Source organism: Pteronotus mesoamericanus, unplaced genomic scaffold, assembly GCF_021234165.1.
Source record: "Pteronotus mesoamericanus isolate MK-2021 breed Mesoamerican mustached bat unplaced genomic scaffold, CSHL_Meso_final contig_169, whole genome shotgun sequence".
Lineage (NCBI taxonomy): Eukaryota > Metazoa > Chordata > Mammalia > Chiroptera > Mormoopidae > Pteronotus > Pteronotus mesoamericanus.
The window spans coordinates 2,281,057-2,298,647 of NW_026555068.1; the positions used below are offsets into that span (position 1 = coordinate 2,281,057).

The window sequence follows — 17,591 nt, forward strand, 5'->3', positions numbered from 1 at the left end:
CTCCTTTTGTCTGGCTGCTCCACTCCAGCTCTGCGTAGATTTGTGGGTTTAACTAAATACGGCCCCTCAAACTATTTATGAATGCCAGAGAGGAGGGAGGACAGAGTAGCCAGAAATAGATGGGAGCAGCCAGGAGGATGTTGGAGAGCAAACGCCACGGTTAATGTCCTGCGTGGCTGTTGGGGCGCCCCACGAACCATGGGGAGGAGGAGGGGCCTCTGCGCACTGCGGCGCGAGGCACAGAGTGGCTTTGAGGCCAGGCCTCTGCTGTGTGCCTGGGGCTCCCTGTCGCTCCTCCCCCAGGCAGGAGGCACGTTTCTTCTCCAAAGGCCCATCCTGGCACTCGTGGCCTTTCTCCTGGCCAGAGGGAGCCTTGGGGACCTGTCCTGCTCAGAGGGGCACCGGCTCTCCAAGCCGCCACGTGCACCCCACCCTCCAAAGGCCCTCGTGCTGCTCTTTCCTTCCTTCCATCCTCATCGCAATGTGCTCAGTCAGCTCAAGGTCAACTGTTTCACTCTGCTTCTGGGATCATAGACAAACAAGGTCCCCTCCTGACCCGGGTTTTCACCTTCTGACGACAAGCCCCATCTCCATCGCTCCATCAGGGCTTCTCAAGCCCACTGCTCATAGGAATCAGCCCAGGAGCTTGAGCAGATCCTGGTGCTGCATCCTGTCCTAGGGAGGAGGTTTTAATGGGCTTAGGTATTTAAAATCCCCCTGAGATAATGGGGAAGAAGCCACCCACGCAGTTCCAACCAAGGGCCAGCAACTTTCTCCGTAAAAAGTCAGTAATATTTTAGGATTTGCAAGCTAGACATTCTCTGTGCCAGCCACTCAGCTCTGTCTCTCCAGTGCCAGAGCAGCCAGGGACGACGCATACACAGATGAATGTGGTTACGCAGAATGTCCCCTCCAAGACAGTGGACCAGGCTTGGCTCCAGGCCACTAGTGGCTGACCTTGCCCTAAGCCACTGTCCTCTGCTGTTGCTCTCCACACTTCCTAGGAAGGTGACACCTCCCTCAGGGGACACCTTGGGTTAGGGTCAGGCCTTTGCTCTCCAGCTCCCCGTCCTGGGGCTCTGATCTTCCCACGGGCTGGTTGCTGGGCTCGGCGCCACGCGTTGTCCTTGCTCCTTGTGCCTGCGCATGACTGCTGTCGTGCCAGTCCTCCAGTTTCTCCTGTCACGCTTCCCGGCCCCAGCATCTCATTCTGGGTCTGAGGCGCACTGGGGCTACCGTCCTGGGTCCCTGGCCTGCCCCTGGTCTCCACCCTGCCCGGACTGTTTCCCATACCATGTCCAGATTAATCTTGCTACTACCTTTCCCAAGAGCTCCAGCGTGCCCCGCCCCGTTGCCAGTGCGGGTGATTCCCAGAAATTAACGACAGAGCTTTGAAAGGAAGGCCATGTGTCCTGTGGGTTGCTTGAGCTTCCTGACCCACTGGGTCCCCGGGGCGGCTCTGAGGATCTCTAGGGCATGGTGTGCCTGGGTCCGCGCCGCTCAGAGGCGGCCCCCGCTCCTGCAGAGAGGCTCTGAGGGCTTGCTTGAACCTCTGCCCCTCTCCCAGTGCACGCTCCTCCCTCGAAAGCTCCTCCTCCTCGGATGTCACTGTTTTTTTCTGAAGTCAGTTTGCTCTCTGCCCTGCTCACCCCCTAAATGTGAGTAGCACGGCTCAGGCCCCCATATCAAATAGCACAGGGGGAAGGAGGAAGGCATGTGTTTTGGCCCTAATCTTGCTTTTTAAAAAAAACATCAAATGTCCTCCAAACATTTGCAGCCTGGAGGAAGGCCTCTGCCTGGGCTGGGGGCTCTGCAGAGGCTGGCTCCTTCAGCCCAGGCCACTGAGCGCTGTTCTCTGTGTCGTCAGGAAGGGCCCCCCCTGGAGAAGGTCCCCTGCCTGGAGGGATCCCCACCTGCAGGCATCTCTGCCCGGAAGCACAGTGCCCAGAACCCTCTCCCTCTCCTTGTCCATCAGTGTCGTCCACCTGGACCTCCTGGCATGACGGAGCCTGGTCCCCTAGCTCCTCCTGCAGGGCAGGGTCCCGCCGCACCCCCAACCCCGCAGCACCTGGAATAGGGGGAGGGAGGGCAAGGGCAGGAAATGTGGGCTCAGGAGGGAGAGCTGCCTGACTGACCAGAGTGCAGCCCTGCCCACTGTGGGGTGGGAAGAGCAGACACGTGGGGGACAGGTCCCTGAGACCTGATAAGGTTTCTCTGCTTCCAGGTTACCTGTCACTCCCTGAATGGCAAGTGCCAGCTGAAGGTGAGGAGCAACACCTGCTATTGCTGTGACCTCTACAACTGCCATAGGTGAGTCCAGCAGGGAGCGGGGCAGGGCAGAGCACCCCATCGCCTCTGGTGGCCCCTCCTCCCATCCCTCCCTCCTCCCCCCTCCTCAATCTCCCCTGTCCTTGGACACGGCACCTACCTACATCACCTCCTTTAGTCTTAGACACGTAGGTGAGGGATGGGCGTTAGTCCCATTTCACAGATGAGAGAACCGAGGCTCAGTGATGTTGAGAGGTACGGGGAGGGGACGCGTTCTGTGAGCCCCACGGTTCTGTCTCTGTCAGTGAGCCTGTGCCTCTGGACTGAGAACCTCCCCAGCATTTCTCAGTTTTTTTCTCTCCCTTTAGCTGGGACAGGTGGCTAAACGAGGCCGGAGCTGGGTACTTCCCTTGATAAGACACCAGCCAGTTAGGCTCCAGTTAGCAGTTTCCCCTGAGGACAGGCCTCCTTAAGAAGACCGAATACTCCTACTCCCGAACACTCCCGTTATTTCAGAATCCTCCCTTCCCCTCCCTCTGCTGGGAGCCTGAGGGCATTTTTCTCCACTGTTTACTGTGGGAAACTGGCTGAACTCCTGAAGGTGAATCTCATAAGGTTGTAGCGGCCCCATGACGGGGTCCCCCTGCAGGTTTAACGCTCAAACATATTCACAGTGGGTCGTCCATCACAGGTCAGTTTTCTACGCTGGCCCCTGGGTTCCCACAGCGTTAGCGTTTCCGCTGCTGAGCCTCTGCTCCCAAGCTGGGCTCCCTGTATCCACCTGTCTGTCTATCCAATCTGGGGCGCAGCAGTTTGTTCCGCATCCTCCCCTCTTTTGATCCAATAGGAGTTACTGATTTTTCAGTCTGAATTGGCTTTTTACTTATTGTTAGAACCAAGTGCACGTTCCAAGCCGGAACTGGAACCCTCCCCCATTGTCTTTTACTTTTGTGTTAAGAGTTTGAATGCTATTAATGTTAAACTTCCCACTGGCTTACATTAGAGCCAGTGGGAAGTTTAATGTTTGCTTCTGGGTGACTCCTCCCCTGAACTGTTGAAAAGTCCAGGGTTTTAAACGGCACCCCATTTCCCAAGAAGAGGCCCACAGCCGTGAGGCTGCAGTCCAGAGCCGCTGCCTGGACAGGACATCTCAGGCCTGTGCTGTGAGGCCAGGACAAACCCCTCCACCAGCGTGGCCGGGCCGGGGAACTCAGCGGCCGGCCCTTACGCCCTGCCTGCCGAAGGCTGACTCAGTGGGGGCCCTGTCGCTCTGTGCTGGGCCAGTGTTTGGGGAGTGGGCACAGTGCCGGTGCCACGCTCTCTGCTCAGAGCCCTGGCTCCTTCCCCAGAGGGATCCCCAGATTCCTTGGGGACAGACTTACTGCCTCAGCCTCAGGGACCATCATTGGGGCCCTCGGGGCCTGCGAGAACAAAGATGCACGACTTGACAGGATTCAGCTTACCTGGCCTCCACACTGTGTTCTCCCAGCCCTGCTCAGTCACGAGGCAAGGTCCTTTCCTCGCAGGCGGAGGTGACACTGTTGTCTTCTCCCCACGTGCAGCACTGAATACTCTCCGACCTACTACGAGTTCGTGGGCGTGAGCGGCTGTCAGGATGTGCTCCACCTCTACCGGCTGCTCTGGGCCTCAACCGTGCTGAATGTCCTGGGCCTGTTCCTGGGCATCGTCACAGCAGCTGTCCTGGGGGCCTTCAAGGACATGGTGAGTAGGGCCTCCCCGGGGCTGGGCGGCAGCAGCCCTCCAGGCGGACCAGGGCTTTGGGCCGTGTTCTTGGAGGCGTGTAAGGTGGCCTCGTATTCCCCCGTCATAAATGGGGAAACTGAGGCTCATGAAAACCACCTGCCGTACGCTTTAATGACAGCAGGCCTTCACAGTTGTGTCTGGAAGCAGAGTCTATCCCAGCACTCGCCTCTGCTCTCTGAGGTTAATGCTACAGCATCCCGTTCAGGACACGGAGGTTCAGCTACAGCAAAGAAGAACCTGAACTTGACACTTGGATGTGTCTGTCTCCACCCCCTCTCATTCCACCTGCCCATGGACTCACTGGAGCTCTGATTTAGTAGATCTAGGGGGTGGGGTGCTGGGGGCTGTGTTCTCCCAAACTCCGAGGTGATTCTGATGCAGGAACTATGGAGAACGGGCGCTTTCCAGTTTGGGCCGCAAGTGTCAGAGCTCCAGGGAGGGGCAGTGACTGCAGGGGCCTCGCTGTGAAGGCGGCTCTAGCTGAGCCCCGCCCCGGGGCAGTGTCCTCAACAGGGTTCTCTTCTCACAGGAAAACAGCTCACGCATGGGGCTGAGCAGGGCACCGTCCCTGTGGAATCTCCTTTGTTTCATACTAGAAATTCTCCCGTCTTTCACAAATAGCACTCACTGCAACAACTCTCCCTTCATCCATAGAGGTGTCACAGGCGAAGGGACAGTCCCCCAGTGTCACCAGTTGCGAACACCAAGGCATGCACCTAACAGTTCAGGGATGAGGAACCACCCGCCCATTACCCAATTTTAACTCTAAGACCAGTGCAAACACGCATGCAGACCAGTCCCGGTAGGCCAAACCCAAACCTGCTTCCACAGCTAAAGCTCTTCCTGCGTGATCTCTTGCTATTTGGCTGTTCTGGAGACTTTGGTCTTTAACCAATTTTAGGAGCTTAGCCTGGAGCCCTCCTGAGAGCTGCGACTTTCCTGAAGGATTTGTTTCCCTAGAAAAATCCTGAGATAGTGTGGGACATCCTGGTATCCTCAGAACCAAGCCCTTCTCCTGTCTGCCACCCCAGAGGGTGTAGACGGCCTCTCCAAGCTCTGACTTGGGGCACAAAATATCTTTAAACTCACAAAAGGCAACCCTCCTCCAAGGACAAAAGTCGCCGGTTGCCACGCCTTCGGCAGTCTCCATTGGGTACTGCAGCCCTCCCAGGGTAGCTGGTGTCTGCAGAGGGTCCCGCAGGAGCCTTCTGTGAAACCCTCGGGTCGGGGATCTTTCTACTGCAGCTAGTTCAGAGGGTTCTCTCTTGGCAGGTTTTCTAGAAGAGCAAGGTTAGACGGAAATTGGATACCTAGTGTGTCTGGTTAGAGTTTGGCTGACCCTGCAAGCCTGGGTGAAAGTTGCTGGGACGGTGGTCAGCCCGCTGCTTTCCCAGGACGGGCTCTTGTGTTCACTAGAGTTTATAGTAAAACTGCTGGCGTGTTCTGTCAGGAATGCAGCGATGCCCAGAAGGGCCCCCGGTCCCAGCAGACCACAGCGTTGTGTCTAAACTCTGCTCTGGACCATTTTCTTTCTCAAACCCAAAGCAAAAGAGTGATTCCTTAACATATTATACCTACTGAGTAGATACTCTTATAAGTTTAATGGATTTTATAATTTAAAATTATTTTAAGGAACAAAGGCCCTTCATTAACCAGCCCAAAGCTGTGTGTGCCCTCTCAGCACATGAGGGCTTCATATGTAGGTCACCAAAGGCTTGTCCCAAGCTGGGTGCCAGAGTCACTTCCTTTGCCCAGTGTGAGGAGTCACTGGGGTCTGCAGAGGGTCTCCTGAGGCTGATGCCTTGGTCACATGACAACACTTACGTGCACAGTCATTTAAATCCAGTCTGGTGAGGGGTCTGCACTGAGCCTCAGGCGCATTGGGAAATGCAGGTGGAGAGTCCTGTTGGCCTCAAGGTCACCTACACGTGGGACTCTGGGGTCAAAAAGGCAGATGAGTGGTCAGGGCAAGACCAGGCAGATGCAGGGAACCAGGGCCAAAGTTGGGCCGGGCCTCCCAGTGCCGCCTGCAGATAGAGTAGCTGTCACTTCTCTAGAATGAAGCTGCCCATGCCAAAATGTTTAGCTCCCTCATGGGAGAGCCCCCTATCCTTTCTGCACCCCAAATGACACAAATGCTGAGCAAGGCCAGGAGGGTTCCTCTTTGGCCCACGAAGTCATCCATCCACCTTGACCTTCGTCAACCCCCCTCACCCCAGCCCTCTGTGGGGCCCAGCTCCTGCTGGGCCCGGACAGCTCTTAGGTCAGCCTAGTGCATACAGTTGGCACTCAGCAGTGCCTGTTCATGACTATGGCATTGAGGTGGCCAGGCATGCAAGCTTTGCCCTGAGTTTTCCATTCCTTCTCTCTCCCTGTTTTTGAGCTGCCCTGTTCACTCCTCAGTGTTACCTAGTTCTCATTACATCAATTAAATGCCATGGTGCGCAATCCATTTGTGCCGAGCTCCCACTGGAAGACCTCATGGTGCTGGGCCTGGCAGGAAAAAGAATTAACGCTTATTGCGTAATCCATTCTCCTTCTAGGGGGATGCCTGCCTTCCTGGGGGCTGGTGGAGGGGAGGTCTGAGCACAGGATGTGCAGAGAGCAGTCCTGGGCGGGGGAGGGCAGGAGGCGAGAGGTGAGTTAGCAAAGTGGCTGCCCCTGCCCTGACCCCAAGGCCCCTCCTCAGCCCCCATGTGGGGAGCTGGGAACAGGCAGCCCTGGGTGGGTTCTCATCTCCCCGGCTATCTCCTCTTAGCCCACCTCCTTCCTGTCTGATTAGCCCCGCCCTGAAGTTCTGGGGCCTGGCTCCAAGTTCGAGCCTTCCCTTCTCTCCCCACCCCGACTCCTCAGGACCTTCAGGGGGTGGTGATGAATTTTCAGATAATCTACCTCTGCTGTCCCAGCCCCTCTCCGACATGGCAGCGCCTACCCCATGGGTGTCAGATGGGACCCAGGTTCTGTCCTCTTAGGGAGGGGCACATGTCTGGTGTGTGAACCCTCTGAGCACCCCACGAGAGTGGCTGGCTTCCTTCTGGGGAGGAGTCTGTCCTATGGCCCATCTTCTCTGGGGGGCAGGCGGACAGCTAAGAATCAGGGCCCATGTCCTGTTCTCCTTCTGAGAATGGGAGCCTCCCAGAGAGCTAACAAAGCATGAGCTCTGAGGAATTTGGGATGCCTTGGGAATATTTGCATTTCTCCAGAAACCCCTGGGCTGTGGTCACCTGGGGTGGCACAAGTGGGAAGCAAGACCCGCGTGTGACCTGCCTGAGAGTGTCTGTGAAGTCAGTCCCCACGCTGCGGCCGAGGCCATGCCGAGAGGTGCCCGTAACACTGCATGCACCTGCAGAGGAGGGGCCAGTGGTTTTCTTGCTTTTCCAAAAACCACTAAGGAGAGCCTGGACCTAACCTGAAATTTTGGTGGGTCCTTGGGGACAAATAAATAATAAATAAAAACACAAATAAGCCCTGCTTTTTTGGTGTTTTTTGTTCTGATTCTAGAGCTATTGATCCGAGAACTTGTGGCATCTCCCCCAGTCCGATTTGACAGGACCTCACTTTTTTGCATGACTTGAGGATGGGGCTCCCTGGAGGGCTGCTCGAGGCTAAAGCTGCCCCGGTTCTGGGGGGGACTGGCTGACATGTCTCCGTTCTCTGTGGCAGGTCCCTCTGTCCCAGATGGCCTATGGACCGTCTGCTCCACCTCAGATCCTCTACAACCCTGCCCAGCAGATCCTGGCCTACTCGGGCTTCTGCCCGGCGCCCGCGGCCCTCTCCACCTGCTCGTCGTATCCTCTGCCTCTCCAGGTAGGCCGAGCATCGCCTGCCTGAACAGGTGTGCTCATCTCACGGGCAGCGGCCACGCAGGACAGTGCTGGTCAGACGGGACTTGGACAGGGGCTTGGGTTGAGGGAAAACCTAGGGCTTCCCTGTCCTGAGGCAGGTAATGTGGTGGCTCAGCGTGCGTGGACTGGAAAGGGGGCTGGGGACGACCTGAAGGGTGAGGTGGCGGGTAAAGCCACACGCATCCCCCTCAGACAGATGTTCCACAGCCCCGTTTGGCCTTTTGGACATCCTTTGCTCCGTGTGGCCCTGGTGACCCGCTAACTGGTGTCTTTCGGGGCTCTAACATTTTCTAATCCACAACCTGGTCCCACAAAAGTTCACTGCAATTTCCCGGCCAGAGCAACTAGGGACATAACATCATGTGCCTGGGTCTCGTCAACATAGCAAAGTTATTTAAGTGGAGTCATGTGAATTTGCTAAGATCCAACTGAACAGTACCCACAAAAACGGTGACTTCATAGACTCACCCTAAAATAATGCCGTTGGCCTTGGGGTTGTTGTGGGAACAGGAACACTTGGTGGCGGCGAAACCTTATTTGTAGAGCGGCTTTGGCTTTTTCCTACCACTTCCATTTGTGGTTTCAGCGTTTCCTTCTTTATACTTCTTTATATTCTAGGAAGTATCTGCTTGAAATAGACCCTGACAATCTGTCACCTTATGGAGTCCAGACCAGGGGCCCTCAGCCAGGGCCCTGTTGACGTTGGGGCCAGGTGGCTCTGGGGGTGGAGCTGCCCTGTGCGCTGTAAGATGTTGAGCAGTGTCCCTAGCCTCTAGTGCCCCCTCTGTTGAGACAACCAAAAATGTACCATATGTTGCCCAGTGTCTTCAGGGGGACAAAGATGAGAACAACTTATTTAGGCTTCCATTTTGGGGTGGGGCAACCAGAGGGACTTAGCACATTTTCTTTTGCCTATTTTGCGGTTTACAATATTCAAACGTATGAAGACTTGGGTTCTTGTGCTTTGGCGGGAGGGGCGGCTGTGGGTAAATAGGCGTTGGGGAGCTCAGACCCTGATCATTTGTTATGCAGTCAACACCTTCATCTGTTGATTGAGGAAACCAGCGCCAGGTAAAATGGTCCTTGTAGGCACGCAGCAGCCGGGGCTCTTGATAAGCCGGGAGCCTGACTTCCAGGTGCTGCGCAGGCGTCCTGCTCTCTTGCGGGTATGACGTGTGCCCCCCAGAGACGCTCTCTTTATAGGAGTGCAGGATGTGGGTGGATAGTCTTCCATCCCCTGAACACGGTGCTGGTGAATGGATCTACTTTATTCCAGTGTCATATTCCGTCCTTCGGGGGCCGCTGGCTCTTCACAAACAGCAGATACCCCCTCTTTACCCTCCCGGGGGAGGCCTGGGCTCCCCTCCCCATGGCCTAATCAGCTATTATTGCCAGCACATGGAGGAGTATAATTACATCTTCGTCAATAATCAAATTTTGAGGAGAGGACAAATCAATGAGGTTCTTGTGTTTCCTTAGGAGAAAAACAACAGAATTGATGCTTCTGTTTTTGCTGACCAACAGAGAAGGAAGGGGAACACTTAAATGTCCTGCTGAAGTTATCGGCAGCAAAGTCACATAGTAGCAGGAAGTGAGACAGCTGTCGGGAGACTGTTTTGAGCAGTTGGCCAACAGAAAAATTTTTGAAGAGAACCCACCTTCTTTGTTCCTTAGCAGTTGCCTGGTCAGGAACATCAGGGAAGGGGTTGGCGTCGATGAGTTTTGGTGAACAAGGACAGAAGCAGAGATTGAGCTCATGCCCTGTAATTAAGGGATTTTTTTTGTCCCCTCCCCTGGTGGGGGTTCCTGTGCAGGCAGAGCCTTTCCCTGGGGCAGCCCTGTCTGTCAGGATAGTTTATAGTTTCTGGCGTTTTACTCCATGGTTCAGGGTGGTTTATTCTGTGGTTTGTGGTGGTTTACTCCATGGCTTCTGGCAGTTTACTCTGTGATTTGGGGTGGTTTATTTCATGGTTCTTTCTGTTTTTTTCCCCCTGGTTCTTGGTGGTTTATTCTGTGGTCTGGAGTGGTTTATGCTGCGGTTTGCTCATGTGCTCAATTCTAATGAAGAATTGAGTGGACACTTACATGGTAGAATCTGGGAGCTGCCAGCAGATCTGAGAAAATGCTCTCTTGAGGTTTGCTTGGTTCCTGTCGTCCCTCAGAAGAGGTGTGAGTTTGAGAGAAAGAAACAAAGCTGGGCACAGGCCCTGGGCTGTCAGATCCTGAAAGCCCAGGCAACTGTTGACTTTGAGGAAGGTGACATTCTTGGCTTCAGGTACAGCTTGTGAGAAAATCCTTCCTTCAGAATGCTGAGGTCCTGGGGCTACCAGGCCTCCTCCGTAGGCAGGTCTCCAGGAGGAGGCGAGGCAGGCAGGCCGGTCTCTTTGGGGCCCATGGCACCGTGCGGGCAGAGAGCAAAGTTTACACAGCACCACCAGGAGACCAGAGCCCTCAAACACTCACGCTGTGTTATTTCACAGAAGGGATTGTTTGCTTTATTTATTTAAATATTGATTTTAGGTAGGCATTCTCAACTCTTAGAACTTAAAAAAAAATTTAAGAGGTTTGTTGGCAGGTGGAGAAAACCTGGAAAAACATTTTTCTCCTCATAATCACTTTTACTTGAGTCTATGTCAGGGTTCTTGAGAGAAACAGAAGCAACAGAAAGAATGCACACAATACAGAGACACAAACATAGATACAGATTAGATATGCACATAGAGAAGTAGAGAGATAGGAGTAGAGCAAAGGTGTCTAAAACCTGCCGGGCAAGAGACCCAGGAAAGAATGGATCTTGCAGTTTCTGAGTCCAAGGTCAGTCTGCTGGGAAAATCCCCTCTTCCCCAGAAACCTCGGTCTTGTTCTCTTAAGGCCTTCAGCTGATCTGACGAGGCTCACTGACATTGCCCAGAGTGATCTGCTTTACTCAAAGTCTACTAATTTTAATGTTAATCCCACCTACCAAGTACCTTCACAGCAACATGCAGACTGGTGTCTGACCAAACATCTGGGCGCCGAGGCCTGGCCAAAATGACGCATAAAATTAACAGTCCCACTGGGTAACAAATACTGAGTTCTTGGTTTTTTCCTGAAAGTACCAAGTAAACCCAGCAGTCCCCAAATGAGCTTGGGAGGCCTTCTTCTTGGACATGTTTGCACTTCTGTGTGTCCTGGTGCCAGTCTGGTAAAGGCCCCCCTACATCCACATCCGGAAAGTCAAGACTCACACAGCAGGCAGGAGGGCTGGGGAGCCTGAGGAATTCCACAGATGGGTGTTTCCACAGGCGGCTGCAGGAGCAGGGCTTGTGCAAAGGAGGCCGCAGCTGGGCAGCATCGGGCCCTCCCTCTGGCCTCCCTGAGAACACACTGTGGTCAGGGAGTGTTCCCACTAGAAGAGCCGTAGTTAGGCAGGTGACCCTGGGCTGGGCAGGGGGAGCCCCGGCCTGGGCCTGGGTGGGCTCTTTGAGGGATACTCCGCGTGGACTGCATGTGTGGCCGGCCTTCTCCGCTGACTGAGGAAGCCTTTTCTGTTCAATTGCAGCCGTCCAGCAGCTTCCCAGCCTCGCCCTCCACTGACCTCTCTCTGTCTGAGGACACGCAGCCTCCATCCCAGTCCAGCTCCAGCTTCGGGCTCCCGCCCAACGCCCCACCTCTCTATGCTCCAGCCCCTTTCCTCCCTGGGGAGAAGCCTCCCCCCTACGCACCATGACACAGACGGGGTAGATTGCAAAATAACTTCTTTTCTGATTTGTTAAAAAACAAAGCAGCCTCTTCAAAGCCTGCTTCTGCGGCCAACCTCCTAGAGACATCAGGAGAGGATTCTGAAGTCTGCGCCCTCCGCCCCTTCCTAGGCACATCCAGGCAGGGAGAGGCCAGGGCTAGTGGTGAGGATGGAGCCCCAGGGGACCCGGGCCTGGGGACACCTCTGCTTGGTCGCCTTGCCCAGCGTGTAAATCAGACACCAAACAGAGCTCAAATGTCTAGCTTTCACCACTTACATAAAACCAAGTTTTATTTCCCTACAGATTTTCATTTCCTCCTAATTAGTTAGTTGTTATTATTACTATTATTACTATTTTGCAAAGGGCATATGACCTGGGGTATCCATTGTGAGAATCATTTTTAAAGGAAATGTGTTGAATGTTTATATATTTTTATGGGTCCCCAAGAAGGGGCAGGGTCTCCACTCCAGTGCTGTGTTCTCCTGACATTTACTAGCTTGAATGAAAAGATGCTCTGGCTCAAATATAAAACGTTGTTTCTAAGGCCTGTGCGTTGACCATGGTCTGTGTGTGTCGTTTACAAATCTGCCATCGCACCTGGAGAGAGTTTTGATCCCTGAGGCTGCGTGTTTCCTATGTTTAAGGCTTCTGGGCTTCCAACTGTCGTCCATGGAGTGTTCTGAGGGCTACAGGTCTGCTCTGCAGGGCACCCTGTATGTCTGCCCCACTAGGGTGGGCAGCGTCTGAGGCCCTTCAGCCAGAGCCTGGGGTGCAGCTCTGCCTGTTACAGATCAGCAGCTATAGACCAAAGGCCCAATGTGTACCCACTTGCTGCAGACCCACCTGAGGCAGTAGGTGGGCACAACCTTGGAAATGATCAAAAATCCTGGCTGAGTGACAGGCCAGAGTCTCTAAATGACAGCCCTGGACCATTGGGGAAAAGCAATGAGGGAGGGAGAGGGGGAGAGGAGGAAGGGGAGGGAAAGGAGCGTTTTAAGAAGACGTGGTCTCCTGCTCCCCCCTGCTGGCTGAGAATGCAATGCTGTCCGACACACAAAATACTCTCAGCCCACATAGAAATATCTCATGTTTAATTTTCTCAGCATGCAGGAGACCTCCTCTAAAGAGGGCAAACACACACATTCAAACCAGGAAACGACACACATGGCATATGGCAAACACAGGGTGAGTCAGGCCCTGGCATCTGGCTGATTGACCTTGGAAAGGTGACTGATGACAGACCAGGGAGCGAAAGGCCTGGTCGCTGGTCTGGTGAGCCGTCCTTAGTGAGCATGAGCGCTATTTTGTCAAATTCAGACCCACACACCCTAGTGTTTTCCAGGAGAGCCTAACCTGATAGTGGCCCAGCGTAGCCCTGGCCTCCGCAGGACGGGGATGGGGACCCCACTTCCTCTTTGCAGAGACAGGAGGTGTCCACCCTCTGGGAAAAGAAGGAGCTTTGCTGTTAAGAGGAAAATTTCTTTTATTAGTTGAGACTATGGAGAGTAGGAAATGTGGCCACGTGAAGTCAGACTCACACGGTGTCAGAGCTTGGAAACAGGCCATCTGACCAGGGGTCTGATACACCGGACTGCTTGTTAGTAATGACACTTAGCTGGCAGAGCCGCCCTGCTGCCCCTGTGGCTGACGTGTGTGGGGTCACACAGCAAGTACCTCAAAGAGCAACACTCCTCTGCCTGGAGTTTAAGAACCGAACTGTTCAACTGAGTCTGGAGGTCTTTGTAATCCAAGACGCTGAACCCGTTTGGGGGTTTCCTATTCCATGAGCATCTGAACAGGGAGAAAGGTGGCTGCATAAATCAAGAGCACCTGCTGGGTCTACAGCAGGGACGGGAGGCGGGGGTTCCGGAGGGCCACCCCCCTGTGGGCGGGGCTTGAGCTTCATCAGGGTCCATGCTGCCTGCCCGGGTGCTAACAGCAGAGAAACTGAGTTGCAGACCTGGCAGCAAGCCAGTGCCAACTGGACCCGGGCCACCAACCCCAGGGGACAGCCGGGTGCCAGAGAACCCTTCATCCTCCACACATGACCCAGGGTCAGAGACATGCAGTGGCGTCAGTGTTTCCCCAGACTGTTCACACCAGCGTTGCCCAAACCCACTTCTGTCTGTCCTGCAAAATCTTTTAACCTAGCCTAGAGCCAAGACTGATAAAAAATATTAAGCTCCAAGGCCAACAATTTTGCTCTTGCCCACAAAAATGTCTTTATCCCTTGCCCTAGCCACAAAGAATGTGAACAATTCAACTTCCAGTCTGGGGGTGGCTCCCAGAGCACCTCCCCCACCCCCTGCATGCTGCCTGTGCCCGTACCTGTTTCCCAGTCCCCAGGGCACTTCCCCCACTCCTTGCACACTGCATGCGCTCACACCTGGTTCCCCAGGCCCAGGGATAGCTTCTCCGCCCAGGAACGTGGCACTGGCCACACCCAGCCTGCAGTGTGCTCCCCACCCCCCACTCCATTCCCCAGCGTAGCCGGGGAGGCACTCTGCCAAAGCCTTTGCCTGCTGCCACGGACCTTGACCTGGCTCTGCCGGAGTCTTGAGGCTCCACAGGACCTGGATCCGCAGCTATGATGGGCACCACCCTGCGGTGGGTCTTCTGCTGAGTTTACCCTGCCTCATTCCTGAGTGCAGATGGCAGTAGGTGCTCAGGGTACCTGGGCTGGAGTCTGGTGGGGTGGGAGGTGTCAAGAAGGCTGCTGATGACAGTGCTTTTTGCAGAGCACAAAGTTTTAACTTTAATCAAGTCCAGGTCATCAGTTCTTTCTTGCATGGATCATGCCTGTGATATTGTATCTAAAAAGCCATGGCCACATCCAAGGTCATCTAATTTTCTTCTGTGTTATCTTCTAGGAGTTTTTTGGGGTTTTTTACATGTAGGTCTGTGATCCATTTTGAGTTCATTTTTGTGAAGAGTGTAAGGTCTGTGTCTAGACTCGTTTTTTTGTGCATGGATAGATGTCCAGTTGTGCCAGCACAATTTGTTGAAAAGACTGTTTTTGCTCCATTGTATTACCTTTGCGCCTTCATCAAAGATCATTTGACTGTATTTATGTGTGTCCACTTCTGAACTTCTTTTCTGCTCCATTGATCTATTTGTTCTTTTGGCAATACCAGGCTGCATTGATTACTGTAGCTTTATAATAAGTCTTGAAGTCAGGTAGCATCAGTCCTCCAACTTTGCCCTTCTTAAAGTTCTTGATTTTTACCATAGCCAAATTTGAAAATCTTTTCCTTTACCATTAGAGCATTTTGTGTTTTATTTAAGAAATATTTCTCTACCCTAGGTCATGAAAATATTCTTTTATCATTGGGGTCATTACAGTTTTTCTATAAAGGGCCAGATAGTATTTTAGGTTTTAAGGTTAGTAGGTGTGTAGCAACTACTCAGCTGTGCCATCTTAGTACATAAGAAGCTGTGGATATAGTAAATTAATTGGTGTGACTGAACACCAATAAAGCTTTATTAACAAAAATAAGAGAGGATCACATTGGGCTCACAGGCTATAGTTATACATTATCTTCTAAATGCTTTACAGGTTACTTTTAGGCTTACCTATATATTGTACCTGGAGTTAACTATCTGTGTTACATGAGGTTGCGGTCACATTTCCTTTTCTTTAATGCAGTGGTTTTCAACAGGGATGATTTTGCACCCAGGGGACATCTGACAATGCCTGAAGACATTTTTGGTGGTCATAAGAGTGTGTGTGTGTGTGTGTGTGTGTGTGTGTGTGTGTCTATTGAGCGGGGGATGTACTAATTGATACCTAGTGTGTAGTTGGCAGGGATGCTACTAAATGACCCAAATGCACCAAAGAGCCCTCCACACAAAGTGGCATTCTTAAATCAATAGTATCCTAGAAAAAAAAAAACAAAGAACAAAAACAAAATTATTATTGCTCTTCTCTTAAAAAAGGAAAAACAACCCGGAAATAAATTCAGACAATAAATGTGTCAATAGCATAACCCATTTCTCACTCTGTCTCCACACACTCAATCAAATCATCTACTCTCCTCCTCCATTTTCACACTCAGAGTCCTCCCTGCTCTATTCTCAGGGCACACATTCAGAATCCTCCCAGCTCCAACTCCACGGTGCACACTCAGAATCCTCCCAGCTCCAACTCCACGGTGCACACTCAGAATCCTCCCAGCTCCAACTCCACGGTGCACACTCAGAATCCTCCCAGCTCCAACTCCACGGTGCACACTCAGAATCCTCCCAGCTCCAACTCCACGGTGCACACTCAGAATCCTCCCAGCTCCAACTCCACGGTGCACACTCAGGATCCCCCCAGCTCCAACTCCATGGTGCACACTCAGGATCCCCCCAGCCCCCCCTCCATAGCCCACACTCAGAAGATATGGATCTCCCTGTCTATCACAGCCTTCTCTGCAGCCTGGCCCTGCCTAGACTGGATAGTGGCAAGGACACCAACCTGGCTGGCACAGCTGGGGAATATATTGGAGCATTTGGCTCTGTACTTGCTATAAGCTTTTTCTTGGCAATAGTCAGAATAACCTCTGGCACCCAATGGAAGTCTAAGAAAACCAAACCAGGAAACAGATGTGTGCCTAGTTCTCCCTGGACAGACGATGAACCCAAGGTAGTTGGATAGCCTCTAAGACGCTGGCCTCTGTTTTGTATGCATCTCTGGGGGGCTTTCAGAGCATCCAGTCCCAGATCTCAGCGTGTGTCCTTCCTGTTCTTGGCCGTTCTGGCCTTCTCAAGGGAATTGGGGCTGGTGGGAGGAGACTCCTAGCCAGCCAGGGGAGCATTCCTCAAATACATTCCAGAACCGCCTCCACAGTGAACAAAAATCAGAGAGCACCATGGGGAATGCTGCGGTGACAGTGTTGATAAACAGATCGGGGCAGCCCTGGGCTCCTGTAGCTGGATGAGGCCCAGCTCTACACGGTGGGCACCAGGGGTGGAGCTATGCTCCTCAGAGCTGTGCTCAGCTGGCTCTGGGGGGCCATCAGGGTTGGGGTGAGACCTCCTGCTAACTGAGCAGAGGGCTTTCCTGCCTGGGTCCTTCTAGTCAACACCAGAGTCCCCAGGAACTGAGATCTCATGGACAGCCTGAGGCTAGGTCCCTGGCCTGCCCAGCTCAGCCCAACGGGGCCACCTGCCTATTCCAGAGCCAGCACAAGAGGCCTGGGTTTGGGTTCTACTTATGGTGTGAGCTGTCACATACTCTCACCTCGCTCACAGACTGAGAGTGGGGAAACCCACAGAGCCGTGAGGAGAGGCTGGGTGAGGACCATCCTTCCACACAGGACCTTGGCTGGTGATGGACATTTGGTGAGGACAGTTGATGGAAGCGACTCAGGGACTGCCTGGCATGCTCTATGAGGGACCAAAGCTTTTCTGGCATCTTTTATTTCCATGCACCAATGTGGAAAATTACCTGAAGAACCTCTTAGACTAGTTTTCTGAAGTCATGAGTCTACAAAACTTCCACCCAGATGCCGCCTGAAGTTTAGGAAGAACAATGACAGAAAGGACACAGCCGCACAGCCGGTGCAAGTTGCCCCGGGCCACCTGATGATGGGCCAGCTGGGGGTGGTGCCTGACATGCACACGGGGTTGGAGGATGGGCCAGGCAGCCGAAAAGTGGGTTCGAGCCGGCAGGAACCCCAACAACACCCATGCCTCAGTCTGGTCATCTTCAAGGTGAGCTTAGCTCAGGAGGTCCCTCAGGAGGTGCCTGTGATCGCCAGTTCTTCCCAGTGTCATGGGGACCCCTGCCCTTCAAGGGTGTACTAGCTGCCTGGTGAAAGGGAGGATCGCTTCCTCCCACATGGGTGCATTTGGGGTCATTCCACCTTCCCAATCCAGCCAGGCAGGGGCCTCTGATGCAGTCTTTGGGGCCATTCCTGTTTCAGAGATCTAGAGGGGATTTTCTCCTCCTTCAGCGGCACCGCACCCACTTTGCTTTCATGTGCTCTTTGTTTAGCTGTGGGCGGAT

The 17,591-nt window shown here is 53.4% G+C and overlaps 1 protein-coding gene across 2 annotated transcripts in view; it reads left to right on the forward strand.

The window, feature by feature from the left end:
* TMEM255B (transmembrane protein 255B) overlaps nt 1-17,591 on the forward strand; it is a 54,242-nt gene that overhangs the window by 31,132 nt on the left and 5,519 nt on the right. The window contains exons 6-9 of one of the 2 annotated variants that reach the window (XM_054565897.1): nt 2,225-2,310; nt 3,831-3,990; nt 7,696-7,839; nt 11,419-11,895. In XM_054565897.1, the coding sequence (XP_054421872.1) occupies nt 2,225-2,310; nt 3,831-3,990; nt 7,696-7,839; nt 11,419-11,586 (558 nt within the window). In that variant the 3' untranslated portion in view covers nt 11,587-11,895. Of the gene's footprint in view, nt 1-2,224; nt 2,311-3,830; nt 3,991-7,695; nt 7,840-11,418; nt 11,896-17,591 lie in introns of those variants that run through there. The other variant, XM_054565898.1, reaches the window with a different exon arrangement.